This window comes from Phocoena sinus, chromosome 2 (genome assembly GCF_008692025.1).
Source record: "Phocoena sinus isolate mPhoSin1 chromosome 2, mPhoSin1.pri, whole genome shotgun sequence".
NCBI lineage: Eukaryota > Metazoa > Chordata > Mammalia > Artiodactyla > Phocoenidae > Phocoena > Phocoena sinus.
Genome location: NC_045764.1, coordinates 13,778,345 through 13,804,388, shown reverse-complemented (window position 1 = coordinate 13,804,388; position 26,044 = coordinate 13,778,345). Strand labels below are relative to the sequence as shown.

Genomic DNA, 26,044 nt, shown 5'->3' with positions numbered 1-26,044 from the left:
CTGTCTAAATTATTTTGTGTGTGGGGTATGCATTGTTTCATGCAGGAGGATAAATTTGGTCTTTGTTATTCCATCTTGACCAATCTCCTACTATTTCTCCTTAGCCTTGATTTTTTTCTCTTATTTTATTATTCTTCTGTTCCCTCTTTTCTTCCTTATTTGTGATTATAATGAATATTTTTAACATTGCATTTTAATCAGTTTAATAATGCGGTTATTTAATATTGCATTTAAATTTAATTGTAAATTAAATTACCTTTTGGGCCATATCTCTTTCTGTATATACAAGTATTAATATCTGTGTAGTGGTTGCTCCAGGGATTACAAATGTCATACAAATAAGTTCAGTCTACTATGTGTACCACTTCACACAAAATGTAGAAACCTTGAAACTGTATAGATCTCTTTTACCTGCTCCTTCCCCAATCTTTGTTATAGTTTTACACACATTGAAAACTTTACAAGACAGCATTTTAACTTTTGATGTAAGCAGTCATATGTATTTTAAGTGAAAGGAGGTATTATGATTGTTTTATCAGCCAATAATCTATCAAAAGTACCTGCATGTTTATCATGCTTCATTTTCCCCTTCATCTTGGAGCTTACTTCTTGGGTCATTGTTTTCTGCCTGAGGAAAATTGTTTGGTATTCCCTTTAATGGAAATTTGTTTAGAGATATTTTTTGGCTTTGTTATTTATCCAGTTCTTTTAGTGATAACTTCCCTTTGGGTTATATTAAGATTTTTATTTCTCTTTTTGGTTTTCTGTAGTTTTATTAATGTGCCTATGTGTGGATTTATATTTATTTACCCTGGGATTTATTGTGGTTCTTCAGTCTATGACTTGCCATCTTTCTTCTGTTTTAGAAAGTTTTTAGTTCTTATCATTTTTTAAAAGATTTATTATTTATTTATCTATCTATATCTATTTATGTGTTTATTTTTGGCTGCGTTGGGTCTTAGTTGTGGCATGCGGGATCTTCATTGAGGCATGCGGGATCTTTGTTGAAGCATGCGGGGTCTTTAGTGGCGTTGCTTGGACTCTTTGTTGTGGCGTGCGGGCTTCTCTCTAGTTGTGGCACACAGGCTCCAGGGCGTGTGAGCTCTGTAGTCGTGATGCACGGGCTCCAGAGCGTGTGGGCTCTGTAGTTTGCGGCACACGGGCTTTCTAGTTGAGGCGCATGAACTCAGTAGTGTGGCGCGTGGGCTTAGTTGCCCCACAGCATGTGGGATCTTAGTTCCTTGACCAGGGATTGAACCCGCGTCCCCTGCACTGTAAGGCGGATTCTTTACCACTGGACCACCAGGGACGTCCCAGTTATTATCATTTTAAATATTGCTTTTGTACCATTTTTTTCCCTCTCATATTTCTCTGGGACTCTAATTACATGTGTGTTAGGCCTGCCCATCATGTTGTTTTCGTTTCCTGTCTTTTGTATTTTTCATTTTTTTTTTTTTTTTTTTTTTTTTGCGGTACGCAGGCCTCTCACTGTTGTGGCCTCTCCTGTTGCGGAGCACAGGCTCCGGACGCGCAGGCTCAGCGGCCATGGCTCACGGGCCTAGCCGCTCCGCAGCATGTGGGATCTTCCCGGACCGGGGCACGAACCCGCGTCCCCTGCATCGGCAGGCAGACTCTCAACCACTGTGCCACCAGGGAAGCCCTATTTTTCATACTTCTGTGTTAATGTTCTGAATATTTTCTTCTGACCTATTTTGTTGTTGTTCTAATTCTGTTTTCAGCTATGTCTAAGCCATTGTTAATCCCATTTATTGATTTTTTTGTTTTTACTTCTGTAATTTTTGATTTAGAGTTTTCAGTTCTTTGAAGAAATTTTAAATTTTGTGTTGTGTGTATTTGAACATAATAAACATACTTTTTATAACTATCTGTATCTGAAACTCCGAAATACAAATATGTTTTGATCTTCATGTTTCTGCTGGTTTTCATTCATGTTGTCTTGACTCTCATGTGTTTAGTATTTTTCATTGTGCCGAAAATGGTAATGAACTAGTAATAGAAATTATTTGTCGCCAAAATGACATTGTTTTCCTCTAAAGAGGATGTATATTAGCTTCTGTCTGGTGTCTGGGGGCACTTGTAATTTAGGGTTATGTGAGTCAAATTTCAGAGTTTGAAGATGATCAAAGCCCAGCTGCAGTCTCTGGGTGGGCCTATGTACTTTTAGTTTATTGTCATTCCTGGCTTGCAGCCCCTCAGTGTTACAGCTGAAAGAGGGAAGGGATTTACTAGTGTTCTTTTCCCTTAGTTGTCTGTGGACATAGATCCCTGTACTTTCAGCCTTCTGAGTTTGTCAGTAGTACCTTCTACTTCCTCAGCTGCTTTCTTTGAAATAGGCAAATGTCCCCTGGGTGACAGAATGGTCAAAAGTTGTACTTAACTCCCTTGACTTCCATCCTTTTCAAGTTTTGGCCCAGTAATTCCTTACTATGACATCAGCTCTTTGATACCTTTAGTCACATTTTGAAAATTAAAAGAAACAGCATTTAATATTAATATTTAAATTGATAAATTGTTAATATATTTTAAGTGAAATATTAAAATAGAACAATGATTGTTAGTATTAGTGTTTAAAATGTCAACATTTGTATAACAGTTAAAAATTTAATACTGACATTTAAGATTTAAAGTATTAAAATTTTTATTATAGGTTTTCAGCTATAAAACTTCATACTTTTAAAATTAATTAATCAATTAATTAATTTTTGGATGAGTTGGATCTTTGTTGCTGTGCGCCGGCTTTCTCTAGTTGCAGCCAGCAGGGGCTACTCTTTGTTGCTGTGTGTGAGCTTCTCATTGCAGTGGCTTCTCTTGTTGCGGAGCAGGGCTTTACGCACCGGGCTTCAGTAGTTGTGGCACATGGGCTTCAGTAGTTGTGGCACACGGGCTCAGTAGTTGTGGCTTGTGGGCTCTAGAGCGCAGGCTCAGTAGTTGTGGCACGTGGACTTAGTTGCTCCGCAGCATATGGGATCCTCCCGGACCAGGGCTTGAACCCATGTCCCCTGCATTGGCAGGTGTATTGTTAACCACTGCACCACCAGGGAAGTCCCAAAACTTCATACTTCTGTAGTGGTTCTCAGAGGAATTATTGATCTGAATTATTCAGTTTACTCTTATGAAAAATGTCAGTGCCAGCATCTGAATTAAAAATTTCCCTTGGGGGGCTTCCCTGGTGGCGCAGTGATTGAGGTTCTGCCTGCCAATGCAGGGGACACGGGTTCGAGCCCTGATCTGGGAAGATCCCACATGCTGCGGAGCATCTAGGCCCGTGAGCTACAACTACTGAGCCTGCGCATCTGGAGCTTGTGCTCCGCAACAAGAGAGGCCGCGAGAGTGAGTGCCCGCTCACCGTGATGAAGAGTGGCCCCCCTCTTGCCGCAACAAGAGAAAGCCCTCACACAGAAACGATGGCCCAACACAGCCAAAAAAGAAAAGAAAAAAATTTCCCCTGGGGAATTCCCTGGTGGTCCAGTGGTTAGGATTCTGGGCTTTCACTGCTGTGGCCCGGGTTCAGTCCCTGGTCGGGGAACTGAGATCCATCCAGCAAGCCTTGTGGCACAGCCAAAAAAAAAAAAAAAAAAAGTTTCTGCTTATTTGTGTTACTGTGTGTATTAACTGGAGAAACGACTAAGAGTCTTATCAGTAGTGGTTTGATGATCAGTCAGTAGTGATAATTTGTTAATGTTTTTGTTGTGCATTTCCTAAAATGGACATTTAAGGGACCTGTTCATAAAGTTAATAATTTAATTTATCTTTGAAAAAACTTTATTGAAAAATGGAAAAATGACATTATTTTTGTTTATTTTTAGGTTGGGCTCATGTGGTTTGTGCCCTGTATATTCCAGAGGTACAGTTTGCCAATGTTTCAACAATGGAACCAATTGTTTTACAGTCTGTGCCACATGATCGTTATAATAAGGTATAGTAGATATTATTTTATTGATGTTTGAATATAATTTTTTTGTTTTAAAACTGGGAAGTATAAAGGAATTTTTAAATTTTGTTTTATTACAGCCCTTCATTAAAAAATTTAAATTAAATGCCTCCATTGATTTGGAAAAAGTGTAATTACTGTGGTAAACTACAAGTATTAAAATATGTTATTAAGGTCACAGGAGTACAAAACAAACACACACAAACAAAACTATATTACCTTTTACATTAACCTAAGTATTTAAGCTTCTAACATTTTAATCTGTATAGATTTGTTCTTTTTTTAAAAATAATATTTATTTATTATTTTGGCTGCACCAGGTCTTAGTTGTGGCACTTGGGATCTTCGTTGCAGCATGCAGGATCTTTAGTTACAGTATGTGGAATCTTATAGTTGCGGCATGCAGACTTCTTTGTTGTGGCATGTGAACTCTTAGTTGCAGCATGCATGTATGCCTGGTTCCCCGACCAGGGATCGAACCCGAGCCCCCTGCATTGGGAGCGCAGAGTCTTACCCATTGGACCACCAGGGAAGTCCTTAGATTTGTTCTTTAAGAATTACTAACTTTTATGTTCTTTCAGACATTGAGGATCTGTTAAATTTGAATTAATCATTATTTGGTATAATATTCGTTACGATGCTGCACATCCTGTCTTAAAAATAATCCTATCACAGAATATTATTTGCTCATCTCTCTCCACATTATTTTGTTCCCCCGAGATAGGATTTTTATTGTTGCCTTTTTTTTTTTTTTTTTTTTTTGGCGGTATGTGGGCCTCTCACTGTTGTGGCCTCTCCTGTTGCGGAGCACAGGCTCCAGACACGCAGGCTCAGCGGCCATGGCTCACGGGCCTAGCTACTCCGCGGCACGTGGGATCCTCCCGGACCGGGGCATGAACCTGCGTCCCCTGCGTCGGCAGGCGGACTCTCAACCACTGCGCCACCAGGGAAGCCCTATTGTTGCCTTTTTTAAAAACCTCAGTTAATGTTCACTTTTTTCCTGTATCTTTTTATTAATGTAGTACATTTATATTATTGTTTCATTCTCTTTTGCATATTATTGGATGATTTTTTTCTATTAACCACTGTGTCTTTAAATATAGTGTTACCATTTTTAACTAAAGGTACCTGTTGATTTATTCCGTTGGTGAAGTGTCACTGCAGCCAGTTCTAAGGTTTCAAAATACTAAACATTTTGTAATGTAGGTCGTTAGTATTTATTTAAAGAAAAGGAACATATGGAGAAAAAATAGGAAAATGCGAGACAGAAATCATCTAAAATCTTTTTTGTGTGCGTTTTTACATATACTATATCACTGTAAAAAGTTTGGATCATAGTGCTCATACTGTTCTGTTTTTGAAACTTAATAACCCTGAACATCATTTTGTGTTAATAAATTGTATTTTGCCATTATTTCTAGCGGATATTTAGCATCTGGTACAAAGTATTATTAGTTTTGATAAAATATAATTTATTAGGAACGCCTTAGGAACGCCTTCTTGTTGAAGAGCCTCACTTGGTGTTTGGCATGTACATACCAGCCAAATCTCTGTGTAAAAGAGTATGAACATTTTGGAGGCTTCAGTAAATATATTGTGTGAAGTTGTTCTAGAATGTAGTTTCTCATTTATTAATCACACTAGTTATATGTGAGATTGCACATAATCTTATATCCTGTTAAATGCACTGTATATTACCATTAAAACAGGCTTTGCTATTCTTTTTAGTGAAAAATATTAGTGTTTGAATGATTTTCTTTGAATATTGGTAAGGTTAGATATTTTAAAGTTTTTTAAAAAGGTTATTCATGTTTGTTAATTGATCTTGAATAGCTCTTCGTTCAGTTTAATATTGTAATGTTTTAATTTTTTCTTACAAAATGTTTTTTATATTGGAGATGTTATTCTTTATTCTTATATACTTGCTATGAATGCTTTTGCCCATAACGTAACATTTTCTTTTTATTTTTCTTGATGGTTTTTATTGTTGTCGGTATTCTAGCAGGTTAATTTCTTCTAGTTTGAAGTTTAAAATTTTTTGTAATTTACACAACTACTCTTTATTGTTTCTGCCTTTGTTGCCATGCAAAGAAAATCTTTCTCTACACTAATGTCTAACAATTTTTTTAGTACTTTCAAAATTCATTTCTAAAAATACTTGTTTTTTTCCTTTCAATTTTGAAATAATTTCAAACTTAAATTAAGGTTGCATTAATAGTACAAAGACTTCTTCCTCTCCTAAACCATCTGAGAGTAATTTATCATATAACACCGACACCTCTGAATGCTTTAGTTTGTATTTCCTATAAAGAAGGACTTTCTTCTGCATGACCAGAATACAGCCAAAATCAGGAAATTAACATTTATGCATTATTACTGTCTAATCCAGAGACCCCATCATTATTTGCCTAATTTTCATTCATGTTTTCTTTTTTCCCTTTCATAGCAAAAAGATCACAGATTGCTTTTTGTCTGTTAGGTCTCCTGAATAGTAACTCAGTCTTTCTCTGACTCTCATAACTTTGATACTTCTGAATGGTATAGGCCAGTCATTTGTAGAATGGATTTTTATAATGTTTCCACATGATTAAATTCAGATTATGTGTTTTTGGCAGGAATATCACAGAAACAATGCTATGTTCTTCTCATTGCATCCTGTCAGGTGGTAAATGATTTTAGCTTTTCCCATTACTGGTGATTTTACCTTGATCACTTGGTTAAGGCAGTGTCTCCAAGATTTCTCCACTGGGAGGTTAATCTTTATTCCCTTTATAATCAGTAAGCATTTTGTGGGGAAGTACTTTCTTTTTTTTTGCGGTACGCAGGCCTCTCATGTTGCGGCCTCTCCCGTTGCGGAGCACAGGCTCCGGACGTGCAGGCTCAGCGGCCATAGCTCATGGGCCCAGCCCTCCGCGGCCTGTGGGATCTTCCTGGACCGGGGCACGAACCTGTGTCCCCTGCATCGGCAGGTGGACTCTCAACCACTGCGCCACCAGGGAAGCCCCGGGAAGTACTTTTTATGTAAATATCTTGTTCCTTGTGCCTTTTACTCACTAATTTTAGCATTCATTGTTGTTTCTTTGCTTAATTAGTCTATTAGATTGATGGCAAGTGGTGGTTTCCTAATTCCATCTTTTACATTCATCAGGTGGCATTCCATTTTAAGGAAAAGCTTTCTCCACTCCGCAATTATTTATATTAGTATGGACTAATATTGACTTACACGTTAATATTTTATTTTAATGGGTCATTCCCCATTACTGTCACTTATTGTGATGTTCATATTGTCTCAGGTTTGGCCAGTGGGACCTCTTCATGTGGGTTCCTGTGTCTTTTGACATCGTTCTATCATTGTTTGAGCACTTCTTTACTTCTGACATGACAGTATGTTCTAGGCACATTTTGAACCATTCCTTGTCTTAGCCCTAGAATAACATTTCTCCAGGGAGCCTTGATTTATTTTAGGTGAGAATGGTATTTAGAAACCAAAGTGGACACTAGGTGTGCTCATTGTTATTAGGATGTTGCTACTTCCAGGCCCTCTCAGTGTGTATAGATGCAGAGATAAACGCACATTCACATCTATATCTTCTTTATATTTTGAAGTTGGTGAGGTCACATAGATACTTCTGATTTAGTATATGGATTTATGTATTAAACACAAACATATCTGTATGTATTTCTGTATCTGTCTGTCTTTGTATCTATTTATTTATTGAACCATAAACTCCTAGGAATTTCCTAGTAATTTCCCTAAACCTAATCCGACAGCACAGGGTTCATGCTAATGTTTTTTTGTTTTTGTGTTATGACTCTCATGCCAGACAGTGAGAAACCTGACTCCCATTATCCTCAATATATTTATTTGATCATTCTCTCTTATATTGACAAATCTTCTGTTGCTGCCATCCCATAATACAGAGCCAGCCTAACCATGTTCAGGCTCAGACCTCACTCTGGGTTGCTGCTGCTTCCCTGCATGTCTGCCTTTATTTTTTTAAACCATTTTGGGGGTTTGACACCCAGCTTCAGTCCAGAACTACCCCTTCTCCCCTCACTTTGCTGACTTTGCTCAGGTTCTTACAACTCACTTGGACACTACCTCCACCCCAACCCCCAACACTCTCATGAGCGCCAACACTACTGGGGCTCTGATAGTTGAGTTGGCCTGCCCCTCCCTTCCCAGGATAGATGCTAGCATGCTTGGCCCCAGCTCATGGCTTTAAGACTAAAGTACTCAAGAAGTAAGGGAGGGAGTATAGAGGCAGAATGAATTAATTTAGGTATAAATCTTCTATCCAGTTAGAGTTAATTTTAGAATATGGTGAGATGTGTGTGTAATTTTTCCCCTCCCATGTGGTTTAGTCAACCTTTTCAGCACTATTATTGAATAATCTAGGTTTCGCACAGTGATTTGAAATACTGTTTGAATCATTATTAAATTCTTGGCTATTCTTGACATTTTTTCTGTTCCATTGATGTGTCTTTCTATTCTTATTCTAGTACCACACTGTTTTACATTATTATGGCTTTAAATACATCTTGGTACATGGTAGGACAGATATTGCCATGTATTTCTTTTTTTAGATGAACATTAGGAGTAACAATACAATTTTAATTTTACTGGTGCTACAGTGAAATACTATTTTGGGGAAAAATTGATCTTTTTGGAATATTGAATCTCCCCTTCCAGAAGCATGGTGTATCTCTCGGTCAGATTTTTTCCTTATATGTTTCTTGGATTCTTATGGTTGTTGGTCTGTATAGTTAACCTTAAAAAGAATAATATTCTGTTTGTGAATATTCAGTATGGTTAATAGGGGACATGGAATTCTGAAATGATAGGAACAATGGGAAAATGGATTGTTGCATTTTGGAAGACATCAATCTTTTTTTTCTTTTTGGGGGGCGTGTGGGGGCGTTCCCTGACCAGGGATTGAACCTGGACCATGGCAGTGAAAGTGTCAAGTCCTGACCACTGGACTGCCAGGGAGCTCCCCTGGAATACATCAGTCCTTAATGAGTGGTAGTAAAGGATAATGTGGAGATTATTAATAAATGTATTGGGCACTTAAAATGGACCTGCTTTGCATTGTGCTAGATGCTAAGAGTTCAGAGTTTCATAAAATACAGGGTTTATCTCCATGTGACACTTAGACAGTCAAGTAAATATATAACTACAATGTATGAAAATAATAAGAGATTATAAATAATAAATCTGAATAGAGTATTATGGAACATACTGAAAGGAGGGATTATTTTTGTCTAAGGAATTGAATAAGGCACACAAAGATATTATATAAGGGCTGTGCATGATAATAAGAAATTTGACCTGTGGAAGAAAGAATCAAATAATAATTCTAGACAGAGAAAGTAGCATAAATTAGGGTAATAGGTACAAAGGGGAGGTGCTAGGCATTTCAGAGAATAATAAATCCTGTGTGGCTGGAACACTGTAGGATTTAGAAGAAAAAAAGGAAAATTTCTAGACTATTTGTATAATATATCCAGTTGCAGAGAACTCACTGTGTTGACTTATTTTGTTAAAATTTCCACGTCATTATATATATAGTGGCCAGTTTCTGTACCATTTGTCATCAGATTGTTTTTATTTTTTGACATCTCATATTTTCTTGTATCAATTCCTTATTTCACTAACATATACATTTTGTTAATAAATGTGAGTGGCATATGTTACCTTTAATTACGTTTCAATAATTTTTAAGAAATGGGAAGATTGGGGCAACATAGATATTTGGGAACTTTTTTGGGTGGTCTTGTGTTCTTTAGAGTCAAGGAAGCATTTAGTTTAGAAAGCTACAATTTCCATAGAGAGTAGTTGGCAGATGATGGGTATATCCTGGATTTATCCTTTTGAATAGCTTTTATTTACTGAATGGCCATGAAGGAATGAGTGTTTATAAGTATAGGAAGGATCATAACAGACCAACCAAACAAACCAAAAATACTATAAAACATGGTGTCATTGAACTATAAGAGGATAACGGTAGAGGAAAATTTAGAAATTGCTAGCCCAACTTCCCTTTATCTTTTTTCCAAAGGAATAGATGTGGAAAGCTATTAAGAATTTTTTTTTTCTTGAAGTATAGTTGATTTACAAAGTTGTGTTGGTTTCAGGTGTATAGTAAAGTGATTCAGTTATGTCTATGTCTGTATACACATACATACATATATATGCTTTTTCAGATTCTTCTCTGTTATAGGTTATTACAAGATATTGAATATAGTTCCCTGTGCTATACAGTAGGTCCTTGTTGTTTACCTATTTTATATATAGTAGTGTGTATATGTTAATCCCCAATTCCAAATTTATCCCTCATGTGGGGTGTGTGTGTGTGTGTACACACACACACACACACCCCACATGTTCTTTATCCATTTATATGTCGATGGTGGACATTTATGTTGCTTCCATGTCTTGGCTATTGTAAATAGTGCTGCTTGGCTATTGTAAATATGAACAGTGGGGTGCATGTGTCTTTTTGAGTTATAGTTTTCTCTGGATATATGCCCAGGAGTGGGATTGCTGGATCATATGTTAACTCTATTTTTAGTTTTTTAAGGAACCTCCATACTGTCTTCCATAGTGGCTGCACCAGTTTACATTCGTACCAAAAGTAAATACCTCATCTCTTGTATCTAGGCTGCTCTGTAACTTGTTTTGGCTAATAAAGTGCGGTGGAAGTAACATTGTGTGACCTCTCTCTGTGGCTTGATGATCTGTTTTCTGAGTCCATTGGGGTGGCCCTGCCCCTTCATCCTTCTCTAATGATACCTTATGTTTAGGTTGAAGGCTGGAATATTGGGTGATTTGGTGCCACAGAGGTTGGTTTCTTTCTGTGCTCTTCCTTTTACCACACTTTTGTCCCACCTGTTAGTGCTAGACTGCTATTGTTTATTATTTGATGTTTTGGGCTTTTGATTTCTTAGTTGTTTTGGTCCAGCCTCAGTCCTTGGTGGGCTCTGTATATCTGGGCCTCAGGGTTTCACCAATTCATTGCCTCCTGCCTTTGGCAGACTTTACATCTGTGGAAGGACTTGGGAGGGAGACAGCTTCCTGTCTCTCCCCAAGTGCTAGAAGATCTCCGATAACAGATCCTGGGGTCAGGAATTTTTCCTGCCCCTTGTTTAGAGGTAAAAGATTTTCTCCTTTGTCCTCCTAGCCATCATGGGTCTTTACTTATGCCCTGGGTGTGACAGGATTTGCCTCCAATCCCCCAGAAGCTCAGGGCTTTTGAGAGTAGTGTCTGGGCACGAGGTGGGATTTCATATCTTTGCCTCAGTGGCACCTGATCCTCTCCTTCATGCCTGCACCACCAAGGGAGATTCTTTCTGGTTGTTTTGTCTCCTTGCTTCCAGTCTTCCCCAAGAGCTCCTTGTAAATCTTCATGGAGTAGAGCCTGTGAGTGAGTGTGAACTCCTGTCTGTGGTTCCAGTGGTTCTGTACTACTGCAGTAGCCCACAATCAGCCTTGAGCAATTTGTTAGAATTTTAGCTGGTTTCTTATCTGCATGTCTTCCTCCACATTTTCTTCCCTTGCTCTGTCGTTAGTGGATAGTCTGAGTGTCTTGTGGTTTTTAGGCAGCTGAAGGAGAGAGTGTGTCTGCCCTTGGATTTCAAACTATTTGGTTGCCTTTGCAGGTGCAAATCTTTCATAGTTTCAAGAAAAGTTGTGGGTTTTATAGTTTAAATGGCTTTTTCTTGATAGGTTTAGAGTGATATTCTTTCAGTTCTCTACTTTTTAGGTAGAGTTGGAATTTGGCCCCTGAATCCTTTTGATATGAACACTGTTTCTTTTATTCAAAATATTAGGTCAAACTATGACTTTTTCCCCCCTTAAAATGAAAGTTTTCAGGCTATAAGTTTGCCTCTGAGTATAGCTTTATTCACATACTTGACATTTTATTTAGATGTGATTTTGTTGTTTGGGATCATTTTCTAAATAATCCTCAAGTTAGTTTATAATTTTTCTTCTCTATCCAATAGTTATTTAATTGTGAAATTTAAAATTTGCAAATTACTTTTTTCCTCCTTTGATTCATGTGTCTTGGAAGCTCTTGTTGGTTGCATGTATATATGCTTATAATTGTTATATCTGTTTTATTATTATAAAATCTCTCTCAATAGTCTATTTTTCTTTTTTTTAAAATAAATTTATTTATTTATAGTAGTGGCACATGGGCTTAGTTGCTCCATAGCATGTGGGATCTTCCTGGACCATAGATTGAACCGGTGTCCCCTGCATTGACAGGCAGATTCTTAACCCCTGTGCCAACAGGGGAGTCCTCAACTGTCTATTTTTTTGTCTGATAATAAACCACTTGTATTTGCTTGCCTTTTGCATGGTATATCTTTTTTCATCCTTTTACTTTGAACTTACTTGTGTCTTCAAATCTAAAGTATGCATTGCCTTGTGTTTGCTTGCCTTTTGCATGGTATATCTTTTTTCATCGTTTTACTTTTAACTTACTCGTGTCTTTAGATCTAAAGTATGCATCCTATAGATGGCATATGGAACTTTTTTTTTTTTTTTGCGGTACGCGGGCCTCTCAGTGTTGTGGGCTCTCCTGTTGTGGAGCACAGGCTCGGGATGCGCAGGCTCAGCAGCCATGGCTCACGGGCCCAGCCACTCCACGGCATGTGGGATCTTCCTGGACCGGGGCACGAATCCGTGTCCCCTGCATCGGCAGGCGGACTCTCAACCACTGCGCCACCAGGGAAGCCTGGAACTTTTTTTTTTAATTCAGTTAAGCAGTCTCTGCCTTTTGATTGGATTATTTTCATATTCAGTGCTATTAATGTGGTTGGGTTTACATCTGCTGTTTTACTTTGTTTTCTTTTTTACTTTTTTTTATTAACAGCAATTTTTTGTTTTTTTGGCTGTGCTGGGTCTTCGTTGTTGTCCGTGGGCTTTCTATAGTTGAGGCCAATAGGAGCTACTGTTTGTTGTGGTGCATGAGTTTCTCATTGCAGTGGCTTCTCTTGTTGCAGAGCGCAGGCTATAGGTGCATGAGCTTCAGTAGTTGTGGCTTGCGGGCTTTAGAGTGCAGGCTCAGTAGTTGTGGTGCACAGGCTTAGTTGCTCTGCGGCATGTGGGATCTTCCCAGACCAGGGATTGAACCTGTGTCCTCTTCATTGGCAGTCAGATTCTCAACCACTGCGCCACCAGGGAAGTCCCTTAATTTGTTTTTTTTGTCTTGTGACTACTTTGTTTTTTCTCTTTGTACACTACCTTCTTTAATGTTTATAAGTGGATGTTTTCTGGTGTACCGTTTTCATTCCTTTCATGATTGTTAAATTATATTTTCTTGGGTTATATTCTTAGTGGTTGCTCTAGGGCTTACAATATTCATCTTAACTTACCAGAATCTACTTAACTCCAGTAAGATATAGAAAATTTATAGCATTCATTTTATTTCTTTCCTCTCCACCTTTGTGCTATTATTATTATAGATATCATGTCTCTATATATACTACAAGCCCCAAAGTAGTTAAAATTATTGCTTTATATAATCTTATATTTTTTAAAGAAGCTAAGAGATGAAGACCACAGATATATTTATAGAGTGTGTGTTTTCCTGTTTACCATTTTTATTTCTCTTCGTTTCTTCCTATGGGTTCCAGTTACCATCTCGTGTTATTTCCTTACTCCAAAATAACTTATTCCCACTCTCTTTCATTGTGTCGTCATTGTCACATATATTACATTTCTATATGTTATAGTCCCAACAATACAATTTATGGACATTGTTTTATGTGATTGCTTTTTAAATTAAGAGAATGAGAAAGAAATATCTCATCATACTATCTTCTATCATTTCGTATATAATTACCTTTGTCAGAACTCTTTCTTTGTTTTTTAATTGGTCTATATATTTATTTATTTACTTAATTTTTTTTTTTTTGCGGTACGCGGGCCTCTCACTGTTGTGGCCTCTCCCGTTGCGGAGCACAGGCTCTGGATGCGCAGGCTCAGTGGCCATGGCTCACGGGCCCAGCCACTCCCCGGCACGTGGGATCCTCCCGGACTGGGGCATGAACTCGTGTCCCCTGCATCGGCAGGCGGACTCTCAACCACTGAGCCACCAGGGAGGCCCTATATATTTATTTTTAAAAATTTCAGCTTTATTGAGGAACTCTTTGTTTTTTTGTGTGGATTGCAATTACTGTCTAGTGTCACTTAATTTTAGCCTAAGGAATTTCTTTTTGTAGTTCTTGTTCGTGAGGTTTGGAGCAACAAAGTATCTCAGTTTTTTTCGGTCTGAGAATGTTATTTTGCCATTATTTCTGCAATATAGCTCTTCTGGATATAGGATTCTTGGCTGATAGTTTTGTTCTTTCAGCATTTTGAATGTTATTCCACTGCTTTCTGTCCCCTATTTTATTCCTAATGAAACCTCAGGTTTACTTGTATTTGTTGATATATTTCCCTCATTTTGCTTTCGAGATTTTCTCTTTATTTTGCCTTTCAGCATTTTGAGTGTCCATCTGTTTGTGTTTATCCTGTATGGAGTTTGGTGAGCTTTTTGGATGTGTAGGTTATTGTTTTCCATCACATTTGGGAAGTTTTCAGCCATTATTTCTTCAGGTACAGTTTCTATCCTTTTCTTTCCTCTCCTGATTTTCTCATTACACATCTGTTAATGCAGTTAACGGCATACCACGTTTCTCTGAAACTGTTCTTTAGGTAGTATGACCTGAAAAATCTGTTCCTTAGATTGTAAAATCTCTATTGATCTATTTTTAAAGTTGATTCTTACCCTACTGCCAACTCAAATCTACTATTGAGCCCCTGAGGTTTTTTTTTTTTTGCTATACGTGGGCCTCTCACTGTTGTGGCCTCTTCCGTTGCAGAGCACAGGCTCCAGACGCGCAGGCTCAGCGGCCATGGCTCACGGGCCTAGCCGCTGCGCGGCATGTGGGATCTTCCCGGACCAGGGCACGAACCCCTGTCCCCTGCATCGGCAGGCAGACTCTCAACCACTGCGCCACCAGGGAAGCCCCCCTTTTAGTGAATTTTAAAATTTGGTTGGTTTTGGTCTCCTATTTCTATTTGGTTGGTTTTGGTCTCCTAAGTCCAACATCTTGGTTCCCCGCAAAGACAGTTATCAAATGCTTGCTTTTTTTTTTTTCTTACAAATGGGTCATACTTTTCTCTTTCTTTGCATGTTTTATAATTTTTTGTTGAAAATTAGACATTTTATTTCATTTATTTTTTTGGCTGCGTCAGGTCTTAGTTGTGGCACACGGGATCTTTGTGGAGGCACGTGGTCTGCTCAGGTTTCTCACTAGTTGCGGCGCGCAACTAGTCTTTAATTGTGGTGTGCCGGTTTTATTTATTTTTTCTTTCTCTCTATCTAGTTGTGATGTGTGTGCTCTGTAGTTTGCGGCACGTGGGCTCTCTCGTTGAGGCACGTGAGCTCAATAGCTGTGGCATGTGGGCTTAATTGCCCTGCGACATGTGGGGTCTTAGTTCTTCTACCAGGGATCGAACCCACGTCCCCTGCATTGGAAGGCGGTTTCTTTACCACTGGACCACCAGGGAACTCCCCCAAAATTAGACATTTTAGATAGTAGCCCCTCTAGAGAATGAGTCTTCCTTCTCCTTGTAGAGACAGAACCTCTGCACTAGTGCTCTGGAGCTGGGGATGGTGACAGCACTTTGCTTCTCCTGAAGAGGCACGTGTACTCTGACAGGGTGCTGGAAGGAGGGAAGGGTATAGTAGCCCAGCTTATCCCTCCTAGCATGGAACTTCCATTCTGCTAGCAAGCTGGGGAAGGAATGATAGTGCCCCAGGAATCTTGGCCTGTTTTTAGGGTGGGAGGCTATGAGTGGGAGCTACCAGGATGAGTAGTAGTATGAGAGTCACTGGAGACCTGCCCCTCCTCGGGTAAAATTGTAGCCTTAGACTAGGATCTGTGGAGAGAGGGAGCCCTCATCTTCTTGACAGCGCCACCCAGAAAGGAACTTCCATCACAGGAAGCAGTATGTGTGGGGGTGGTGGTGGTTATGGGGGCAGATCATGGCTCAAATGTCACTGGCTCTCACTGTTCTTATTGAGATTTAGTAGATTGTCTTGGGTAAAATATTCTGCTTTCTGCATGTCTTCAGGACAATTTTCAGAGACTTTATTATTTTTCTTTATTGAAGTGTAATTGATATACAGTACCACGTAAGTTACAGATTTTCAATATAGTAACTCATAATTCTTTTTTTTGTAACTCATAATTCTTAAAGGTTATATTCCATTTATAGTTATTATAAAATATTGGCTATATTCCCTGTGTTGTACCATATATCCTTGTAGCTTATTCTATACAGAGACTTTAAATGGTTCTTTTTCACCTATGAAATGGTTAATTTACTGAGGAGAGGATCCGTGGACCTCTTCACTCTGGTATTTCAGAAGGCCTAACTTCTTTAAAAAAAAATCTGTCATAATTTTAGTTTTATTGAGTGGTCAAATGATGGTGTCTTTTCACTGTCAGCTCTGTTGGAAGTTACTGAGATATTCTTTGAGGCCTTTGCATATTTTCCCTGAATTTTGCCATTTAAAATGTTACTGTTTCGGGACTTCTGTCGGGGTGCAGTGGTTGGGAGTCTGCCTGCCAATGCAGGGGACACGGGTTCGAGCCCTGGTCCGGGAAGATCCCACATGCTGTGGAGCAGCTAAGCCCACGTGCCACAACTGCTGAGCCTGCGTGCCACAACTGCTGAAGCCCATGCGCCTAGAGCCTGTGCTCCTCAACAAGAGAAGCCACTGCAATGAGAAGCCTGTGCACCACAATGAAGGGTAACCCCCGCTCACTGCAACTAGAGAAAATCTGCACGCAGCCCCGAAGACCCAATGCAGCTAAAAAGAAATAAATTAAATAAATTAATTTAAAAAAAGTTACTGTTTCAATCTGCTCTGTACTTTTCTTTTTTAAATTTTATTGATCATTTATAGGCTGAAAGATGTATGTTAAATGCTTCCATTGTAATTGTTTGATATTGCCTTCTGGTAATTTGAACAGTTAGAGATGCTCTTTTTAAAAATTAATTAATTAATGAATTTGGCTGCATCAGGTCTAAGTTGCGGCATGTGGGATCTTTTGTTGCGGCTAGTGGGCTTCTCTCTAGTGTGGCACGTGGACTCTAGAGTGCATGGGCTCAGTAGTTGCAGCATGTGGGCTTAGTTTTGTTGCAGCGAGCAGGCTCTTTGTTGCGGTGTTTGGGCTTCTCTCTAGTTGTGGCGCGCAGGCTTCTCTCTAGTTATGGCGCAGGCTGTAGAGCGTGCAGGCTCAGTAGCTGTGGCACGTGTGCTTCGTTGCCCCGTGGCACCTGGGATCTTAGTTCCCCAAGCAGGGATCGAACTCACGTCGTCTGCATTGGAAGGTAGATTCTCAGCCACTGGACCACCAGGGAGGTCTCTAGAGATGCTTTTATTCAGTGTGTCTAGGTTAGTTTTGTTGTAACTAAGGATTTTACTTTTTAGAGATATAAAATAATTTTTGTAATTCAGTTCAGTCTGAATCCATGTCTTTCAGCAGAGGAGTTGAAATTCATTTACCTGACTTTACTATATATTACTCTTTTTTTGAAACTGTGTTCTTATCAATATTGTTGAACGGTGTTATTTGGCACCACAGTGCATAGTGGGGGAAACTTCTCCAAATTTAAAAATACATGTGGTCCTATTGAAGTTTGCTAGGTTATACTTTGTTACTGTTGAGAAATTGGTTTCTTTTTAGAATTGTATCATTTGAGTATATGTAGTTAGGCATTAATTTTTGTATACTCAACTTACAGTCAGTTGATAATTTTATTAATTATACACTTGTAGATTGCCATTTTTATAATTTAGTCTTTCATGAAAATGTGGTACTGTCTATCAGCTATTTTCAACTGAGTGAAGGACCAGATAGATGTCAAAGTTGCTGGGAATGTTCATTGGCCAATACCTCTTGGGGACATCTCTGATCTCCTAAAGTGTCTTCCTCCTAGGCCTATTTTGTCAGGTTGCCAGGGCTGAATGATAGGTCATGTGGGATTCTTGTGGACAGTTGGAATGACCTAAACCTTGCTCACTCATTTAGGACTGTCCTTCACCTCTAAGTCCCAACTCCCTGTATCAACCTCCTTTATTTATGCTTACTTCCAGCAGAAAAGAAAGCAAACCTCTTTTTACACCTTTGTTACAGGAATCAGTTAAATATTGGTGAGGAGGAGTATATTAATACTGAGGTGGGGTAGGCTGTGTCCTGCCCCCTGGCCTCAGTTCCTGCGAAGATTCTTCTTATCTTGTGGGGTTTTTGAGTCTAAGGAAACACTGCCTTGTGAAATCGTACTAGGACCGTTTATGTCTGTATTGATGTTTTCATGTTTGGAAAAATTAGATTACAGTCAGAAAAAAAATGAATTCATGATTTGGAGTAGGTTAGATAGTAAACCTGATCTTGACTTCTGAAGATAACTATAAAATCCTTATTTGTGTGAAGCACTCGTAAAGTTTTTGTTTTCTTTTCAATTTGTTTTGTTTCTTTACCCTAAGACTTGCTACATTTGTGATGAACAAGGAAGAGAAAGCAAAGCAGCCACTGGTGCTTGCATGACATGTAATAAACATGGATGTCGACAGGCTTTCCATGTGACATGGTAAGTATGTTTCTGTCATTGTACAGAAGTGAAATTGGGAATACCTTGTAAGTTAAAAACTTAGGTACCCAAATATTATTAAAGTAAATTTTGTTGGGATAGTGTCTATGTTTATATTTACTGTAATAAAGATAATTCTAATAATTGAGTGTATTTACCAGAGTCCAGTAGGTGGACCCTGGTTCTAGTGCCTTATTCAGTTACATTTTGTTTAAAATACTTCTGTTGGTTACCTACCCTTGGATTTGTCATTAGGATTAAAAGAGCTGATGTAGATAAATTTAGTGCAGTACCTGAAATACTAGTAAGGATTTAATGAATGATAGCATTTTTTCACTGTCTGTGTTTCAAGAGGGGAAAAAAAAGCGATCGCCATCATTCTCAGTATTATAGTGGCTGTTCCTTAAAAAGTTACTTAAATGTTTTTTTAAATAACATTCTAGTTTTATTTTGTTCATGTTTCTTTTCAGTTTTTATCCATGTACCTATTTGTTGCATAATTTTTTAAAATCACAGTTTAAATGTAACATTGTTTTTTGATAATTTTTTCACCAAAAATTTTGGTAAGATGATATAGTCCACTAGCAACATGGAAATGGCTGCATTATATCCTATCAAATGTTAGTATTTTATTTACTGTTTCACCAATTTGAGACACATTGTTTCCAAATTGTTTTATAATATGTGGTGCTGTAAAGAACATTTTGTGCATTCAACAAACATAGATGTAATTTCCTTAGAATAGTAACTAATGATAATTAATAGCTATTATGTATTGAGTATTTACTATGAAGTGGGCACAGTTCCATGGAGTTGGATTTCAGGGCAAAAATGGTGAACATTATTATTGTTCTTAACATGTGTTACTAAATTTTTGGAGGCAGTGTAAATTGATACTAAAACTTGTACTTATTTTTTTGAGCATAAAATTTCAAAAGCACAAATTATCCTAAAACAAAACATTCAACATAATAGACAACAATTAAAACTAAAAGTTTGGCAAGACTTCCCTGGTAGTCCAGTGGTTAGGACTCCACACTTCCACTGCAAGGGTCACGGATTCGATCCCTGGTTGGGGAATTAAGATCCCACATGCTGTGCGGCCAAAAAAATATAAATAAAATAAAAAATAAAAGTTTGGGAATAACTCATATAGTTATTATTTTTAAAAATCAGTCTATATTTATCAGCCAGTATAGGAACAGGCTTTATTTCCTGAGCTTTTAGTATGTGGATTTATGAAGTCCATTTTAGATTACTTTTGGGGAATGGAAAATATATATATTTTAATATTTATTTATTCTTTTGGCTGCGCTGTGTCTTAGTTGCGGTATGCGGGATCTTCATTGCAGCCTGCTGGATCTTTAGTTGTGGCATGCGGGATCTTTTTTTTTTTTTCTTTTTTTTTGCGGGATCTTTTAGTTGTGGTATGTGGGATGTAAATCCCTGACCAGGGATTGAACCTGGGCCCCCTGTGGCATGGGCCCGCTGTGGCATGGAGTCTTAGCCACTGGACCACCAGAGAAGTCCCATGGAAAAGATTTTTGTTTCTTTTAAATTCTCTTAATTGAAAAATGGACAGAAGACCTAAAGAGACATTTCTTCAAAGAAGAAATACAGGTGGCCACTAAGTACGTGAAAGGATGCTCAAATCACTAATTATTAGAGAAATGCAAATCAAAATTACAATGAGGTACCACCTCACACCAGTCAGAATCGCCATCATTAAAAAGTCTACAAATAACAAATGCCGGAGGGGGTGTAGAGAAAAGGGAACCCTCCTACACTGTTGTTGGGAATGTAAGTTGGTACAGCCACTGTGGAAAACAGTATGGAGGTTCCTCAGAAAACTAAAACTAGAATTACCATATGATCCAGCATTCCCACTCCTGAGAATATATCCAGACAAAACTGTATAATTCAAAAATATACATGCACCCCTACGTTCATAGCAGCACTAGTCACAATAGCCAAGACATGGAAACACCCTAAATGTCCATTGACAGATGAATGGATAAAGAAGATGTGGTGTATACACACACACACACACACACACACACACACACACACACACACACACAGTGGAATACTACTCAGCCATAAAAAGGAATGAAAGAATGCCATTTGTAGCAACATGGATGCAACTAGAGATTATCATACTAAGCAAAGTAATTCAGAAAGAAAAATACAAATACCATATGATATCACTTATATGTAGAATCTAAAACATGACACAAATGAACCTATCAATGAAACAGAAACAGAATCAGGGACATAGATAATAGACTGGTGGTTTCCAAGGGGGAGGGGGATGGATTGGGAGTTTGGGATTAGCAGATGCAAGCTGGTATATATGGAATGGATAAACAACAAGGTCTTACTGTATAGCACAGGGAACTATATTCAGTATCCTGTGATAAACCATAGTGGAAAAGAATGTACATATGTGTATAACTGAGTCACTTTGCTGTTGTACCTCAGTAATTAACACAACATTGTAATTCAGCTATACCTCAATAAAAAATAAAAAGAATTCTCTTAATATTGTATTTAAATTTCCAAAGATGAAAAACCTTTTTTGGGTATGAGATACATACTAGTACTTTAATTTTGGAATGTTAAAAGTGGAAGGTCAAATTGACAAGATAATGATTCTAAACTTCAGCACTTCGTGTTTTTTTAAAAATATGAATATCATAGCTTTAGGTTTCAGTTCCATTTCTTCCATTGTTTTCAACTAGAAAAACACAGTTTACATTTCTCTTACCTACTGTACTATGGTATGACTTGAAGCATTTTCCTTCTAACAGTATGTAATCTGCATCATATGTCATGTCAGCCCTTCAGACGCCTGGCCTTTCCAGTTGTACCTGTGATAGAGATTGAAAAAGTAAAATGAAGTGTTAAGTTTGGGGTGTGGAGATATCTTAAAAGAAATTTGATGTCTACTTGGTGACATAAAACGTGAATAAACCTTCATCCTTGTTAGAGATGGATAAAAAGTTTATTTTAAACCATGTATATAACTTTAAAAATATATCAGTCATAGGATGGGATGAAATGTTCTTGGTCTCAGCTAGAATAAAGCCTTTTATTTTCCCTTTTTCTCATAGGAGATGTAAGGTTTTCTTATAAACCCTACATGCTTGGAAGTGAATTTTAAGTTTTATATATATAATATATATAGATATATATACGCACACCATGGTTTGAAATTTTGTTGATATACTTGGCTTTCTTTTTCAGTGCTCAGTTTGCAGGACTACTTTGTGAAGAAGAAGGTAATGGTGCAGATAACGTCCAATACTGTGGCTACTGTAAATATCATTTCAGTAAGCTGGTAAGAATTTGTCTTGAATTTAATTTTAAAATGATAATAATTAGTTTTGACAATAGAGTTGAGTCTTTTATAGAAAAGGCATAATAGCCATTACATTTTTTGGTTGTTTGTGCTTCAGATTAAGTTTGCTTAGCGTGTTCTTTGTTGGGAATTAAAAGCTCTAGTAATTTTAAAAGATTTTGCTTTGCTTGGGTTCATTTATAAAGGTGAATATTCTACTTTAGAATATATATTAATAGTTAATAGTAAATGTTGGTATACATTTAGTAGAAAATACAAATGTGTAAAGAACTCTTTGTAATTTACCACCGGTTTCAGTTAATTTAATTTTTGATGTTTGATTATGTATTTTGTGATTATCACTTGTTTCTCATCTTTTTGCTTTATTACTATTACCCATTTTATTATTTATTTTCATTTTTATTTACTTGGAGATAGTAAACCTGAAACAAGGCTCTTTTGTAACTTCTTGGTTAAAGATCTTGAGAAAAATATATTTAAATACAGCTTTGGAAATATTTTAGATTTGATCACTCTTTTTTTTTTTTTTTTTTTGCTGTACGCGGGCATCACTATTGTGGCCTCTGCCGTTGCGGAGCACAGGCTCTGGACGCGCAGGCTCAGCGGCCATGGCTCACGGGCACAGCTGCTCCGTGGCATGTGGGATCTTCCCGGACCGGGGCACGAACCCGTGTCCCCTACATCGGCAGGCAAACTCTTAACCACTGCGCCACCAGGGAAGCCCCTTGATCACTCTTTACTGTCACATAGTAGCATGGATGAGTTAGTATTATTTGATTAACCATTATGTATTTTGTGTCCATGTTCCTTTGACAGATCAATATTTCCTTAATGCCCCATTGTCTATTTCTCAGTCTTTAGAGGTATCAGATTTGTATACTGAAAATATAAGGCTTCTTTGTTTTTCTTTAGTGTCTCATTGTTATTTTTTATTGTTACCTCTCCCCTGGGAATAGGGCTATTTCTTTCTTTTTAAAAAATAAATAATATCATTAGGGGCCGCTTTCTTAAGAAATGAGCAACTCATGACTCCAGTATTCTGGTTCATGCATATAAAATATTTAAGATTGTACATATATATTGTTTAATATTGAAGACTTTGATTTATTTTAATGACTGTCAAAGAACATTGAAGTGTTCTAAGAGAAATCTTGAGATAGTAAAATTGAAAATGTGCTTTAAAACCACATTGGAATGTTCATTTTCTAAATCAGAGATGATATAGATAAAATATAGAAATAATGAAAGTGGATTTTGACCTTTGCGTAAATAGAATTTTTTCATTGTTACTTATTAATATGCTGTTATTCCATTTGGTGGTTGGGGGAAAAAGTCTGTTTAATAATTTAATAAGATTGTATAAGATCTGTGTTTGCATGGAATTTGATCATCTTTTATAGTCACTTTTATCTAGTTTAAACTAGTTATGGTACCACCAAATTTTAACACCTCCAGTAACTCTGTCATACTTTATTATGAATCTGTGTAAGTATTTTAAATAGAAATGTGTAATAGTTTTAGTAATGCTTTAAAAAATGCATGGATCTAATGCTGACATTTCCTTTCATTTTTTTTTTTTTCTATATGAACTGCAGAGACAGATTTTTAGAAAATTGTATGCCTTAATACTGAATGTATGAGATTAAAAGGCTTCTTGCTTTTCCTAGTGGCATAAAGTAACTCTTCAGATATTTTCTTTTCTTTTCTTCTAGTCTTGGCATCCTTTTTCAATATGGCATTCTCTATTTTTGGTTGAAACATCTTTAGTTTTTTAAACCAGACGTTGAAAACTATAGTTGATCTCTTTAATGAGGTGGTTTTGTAATAAAATGACAAATAAGCTGCTGCTTGTTTGAAAGTATAGTCTGTTTTCACACTTTTTAATAAACGTACAAAAACATGGCATTAATCTTAGATTTAGGGTTATATTTTCCTTTATAATGCAATATATAATATATGGATGGTGTCTGGAGTATATAGTTTGAAATAGACTTTTTTTTCCTTCAGTAGACACTTTATAGTACTTCACACTTGAATTGGTTTAAACCTAACAAAAGATTTCAAATTTTATATACATATACCTATATGTATACATATTTTCTTTTTTAGAAAAAGAGCAAACGGGGATGTAATAGGTCATATGATCAAAGTTTAAGTGATTCTTCCTCTCACTCTCAGGATAAACATCATGAGAAAGAGAAAAAAGTAAGTGGATTTGTTGTTGCTAAATATGTAGCACATCTACTTAATAGATTTTTTTCCCGTTTTTTGATAAAATTAAGTTTCTTGATAGCTGAATGAAAACATTGAAATACTGAAAAATTTTGGCTAATACAGAGTATTAAGTCAAAGAGTAGGTTTAAAATAATATGCCATATTTGTGAATATGGTTGTACCCATTTCAACTGAAAATTTGAAATATTGAAAACTTTATTGAAGGCATGTGAGGGATTTCTTGCATGTGTTACTCTGGTCATCTTTTGAAATCTTTGGGTAACTTTAGCAATAATGGTTTGTTGCTAGATATTATTAACTGATTATTTCACATGTAAGTAAAAATCTCATCAGCCTTTTCCCTTTATAATATAGAACAATTTTGAAGTTCTATATATTCTTGACTGTTATTTTTTCCCCAGTGGTACTAATGGTTTATTATTTTTTTTAATGACCAAATGTCATACCATTTGTTTGAGAATATTCTGTCTTTTAATTAAAACACTAAAAGCTTGCCTAATACTAATCTGTCTTCTTCTGACTTACCTGTTTTCTGCTTACATTTTTACTTATTGTAAAGGATATGAGTAATTTTTAGTAAACTACTGATAAGTACTGTAGAATCATTCATAGGACATATTGCCCACATAGGAAAAGGATACTGCTATGGATTGTTTTCAACAAAGTGAAGATACAAAGGACTTCTCCAATTAGGAAAGAATATTACTTTTAAACAGTTGGTATAAACTAGTTTGGAAGATATTTCTACAGATTGTGTGAAAAACTAAATCACTTAACATTTTCATGTTTGTAAATACTTAGGAATTTGGTTAGAATTTGTTTCTTTTTTCAAGGTAAACATTTTGAAAGCTTAAATTTTTTGTTTTGAGATTAATTTTCCAATTATTAGTGAATAATAATTATAACTTTATATTCTCCTTCCGAACATTTGTTAGGTTTATATATTTTTGGTAGATCTTAGGCAACAAGTACACATATTCATTTTGAGTTCTTTAACGAGGTGGTTTTGTGATAGTGACAATCGTAGGGTTTGATTTTGCTGTTTATTGTTGCTTGTGTTGCTCATGGAAAAATGGCAGATTTGGTTTAATTAGCCGTTTTTGTAACAAGCATTGTGAGATTTTATTTAAACTTTTTAATCATGATTGAGGAAGTCTTAGGTAGGGCTTATTATAAATTGTGAAAAGGGAAGTCATACCAATGATGTTCTTATATTCTGCCATTTCATGAGGATTATCTGTTTAAAGAAGTATTTGCTGTATGACCATATTTATCTTAATCTATGCCCTGTCATGTTATTTTTAATGGACAATTATTAAATGTAGTACAGTATTTAATAAATACGGTACTGGTGACTATTTATTAATCTTTTTTTCCTTCTAGGAATGAATTAAAGTTTTCATTTTATGAGTTTTTGCAGTCGTTGAATACTGTATTAAAAAACAATGTATTAAGTTAGTCAAACTTGTTTAACTTTAAATTCTAGCTGTTGGTATTTTCATTAGTATATAAATACTATTTGAATTTTACTTTTAGCACGTATAAGTTTAGTACAACTTGATTTTGTTGTCAGACTTAAAATCAGTTTGTGCATTTTATTTTCTAATAATTAAGATTTTCTGATAATCTATGAAGGCTGTGAGATAAACATACTATACATTTATTATTATTGTTAGACTTGTTTGCTTGCCTTAGGAATATTCGGGGAGGGACTTTTTTATTATGGTATGATGTTAAGTGATGACGTAACTGTAAAGATAGGGTGTTACAGACTGTCTTTCTCTTCATCCCTCCTTACCTCTTTTAAGACTTTAACATCTAATAGGGTTGTCTTGAA

At 36.7% G+C, this 26,044-nt stretch overlaps 1 protein-coding gene across 11 annotated transcripts in view; it reads left to right on the top strand.

Annotated features, from left to right (window-relative positions):
* MLLT10 (MLLT10 histone lysine methyltransferase DOT1L cofactor) overlaps positions 1 to 26,044 on the top strand; it is a 248,761-nt gene that overhangs the window by 88,997 nt on the left and 133,720 nt on the right. For 9 of the 11 annotated variants that reach the window (XR_004348430.1, XR_004348429.1, XM_032622508.1 and 6 more), the window contains 4 exons: positions 3,828 to 3,937; positions 18,508 to 18,611; positions 21,858 to 21,951; positions 24,082 to 24,177. Coding sequence is in view for 9 of the 11 variants with exons in the window: in XM_032622508.1 (XP_032478399.1) it covers positions 3,828 to 3,937; positions 18,508 to 18,611; positions 21,858 to 21,951; positions 24,082 to 24,177 (404 nt within the window). In the remaining 2 variants the exon portion in view is untranslated. The remainder of the gene's footprint in view (positions 1 to 3,827; positions 3,938 to 18,507; positions 18,612 to 21,857; positions 21,952 to 24,081; positions 24,178 to 26,044) is intronic. The other 2 variants (XM_032622514.1, XM_032622513.1) reach the window with 1 other exon arrangement.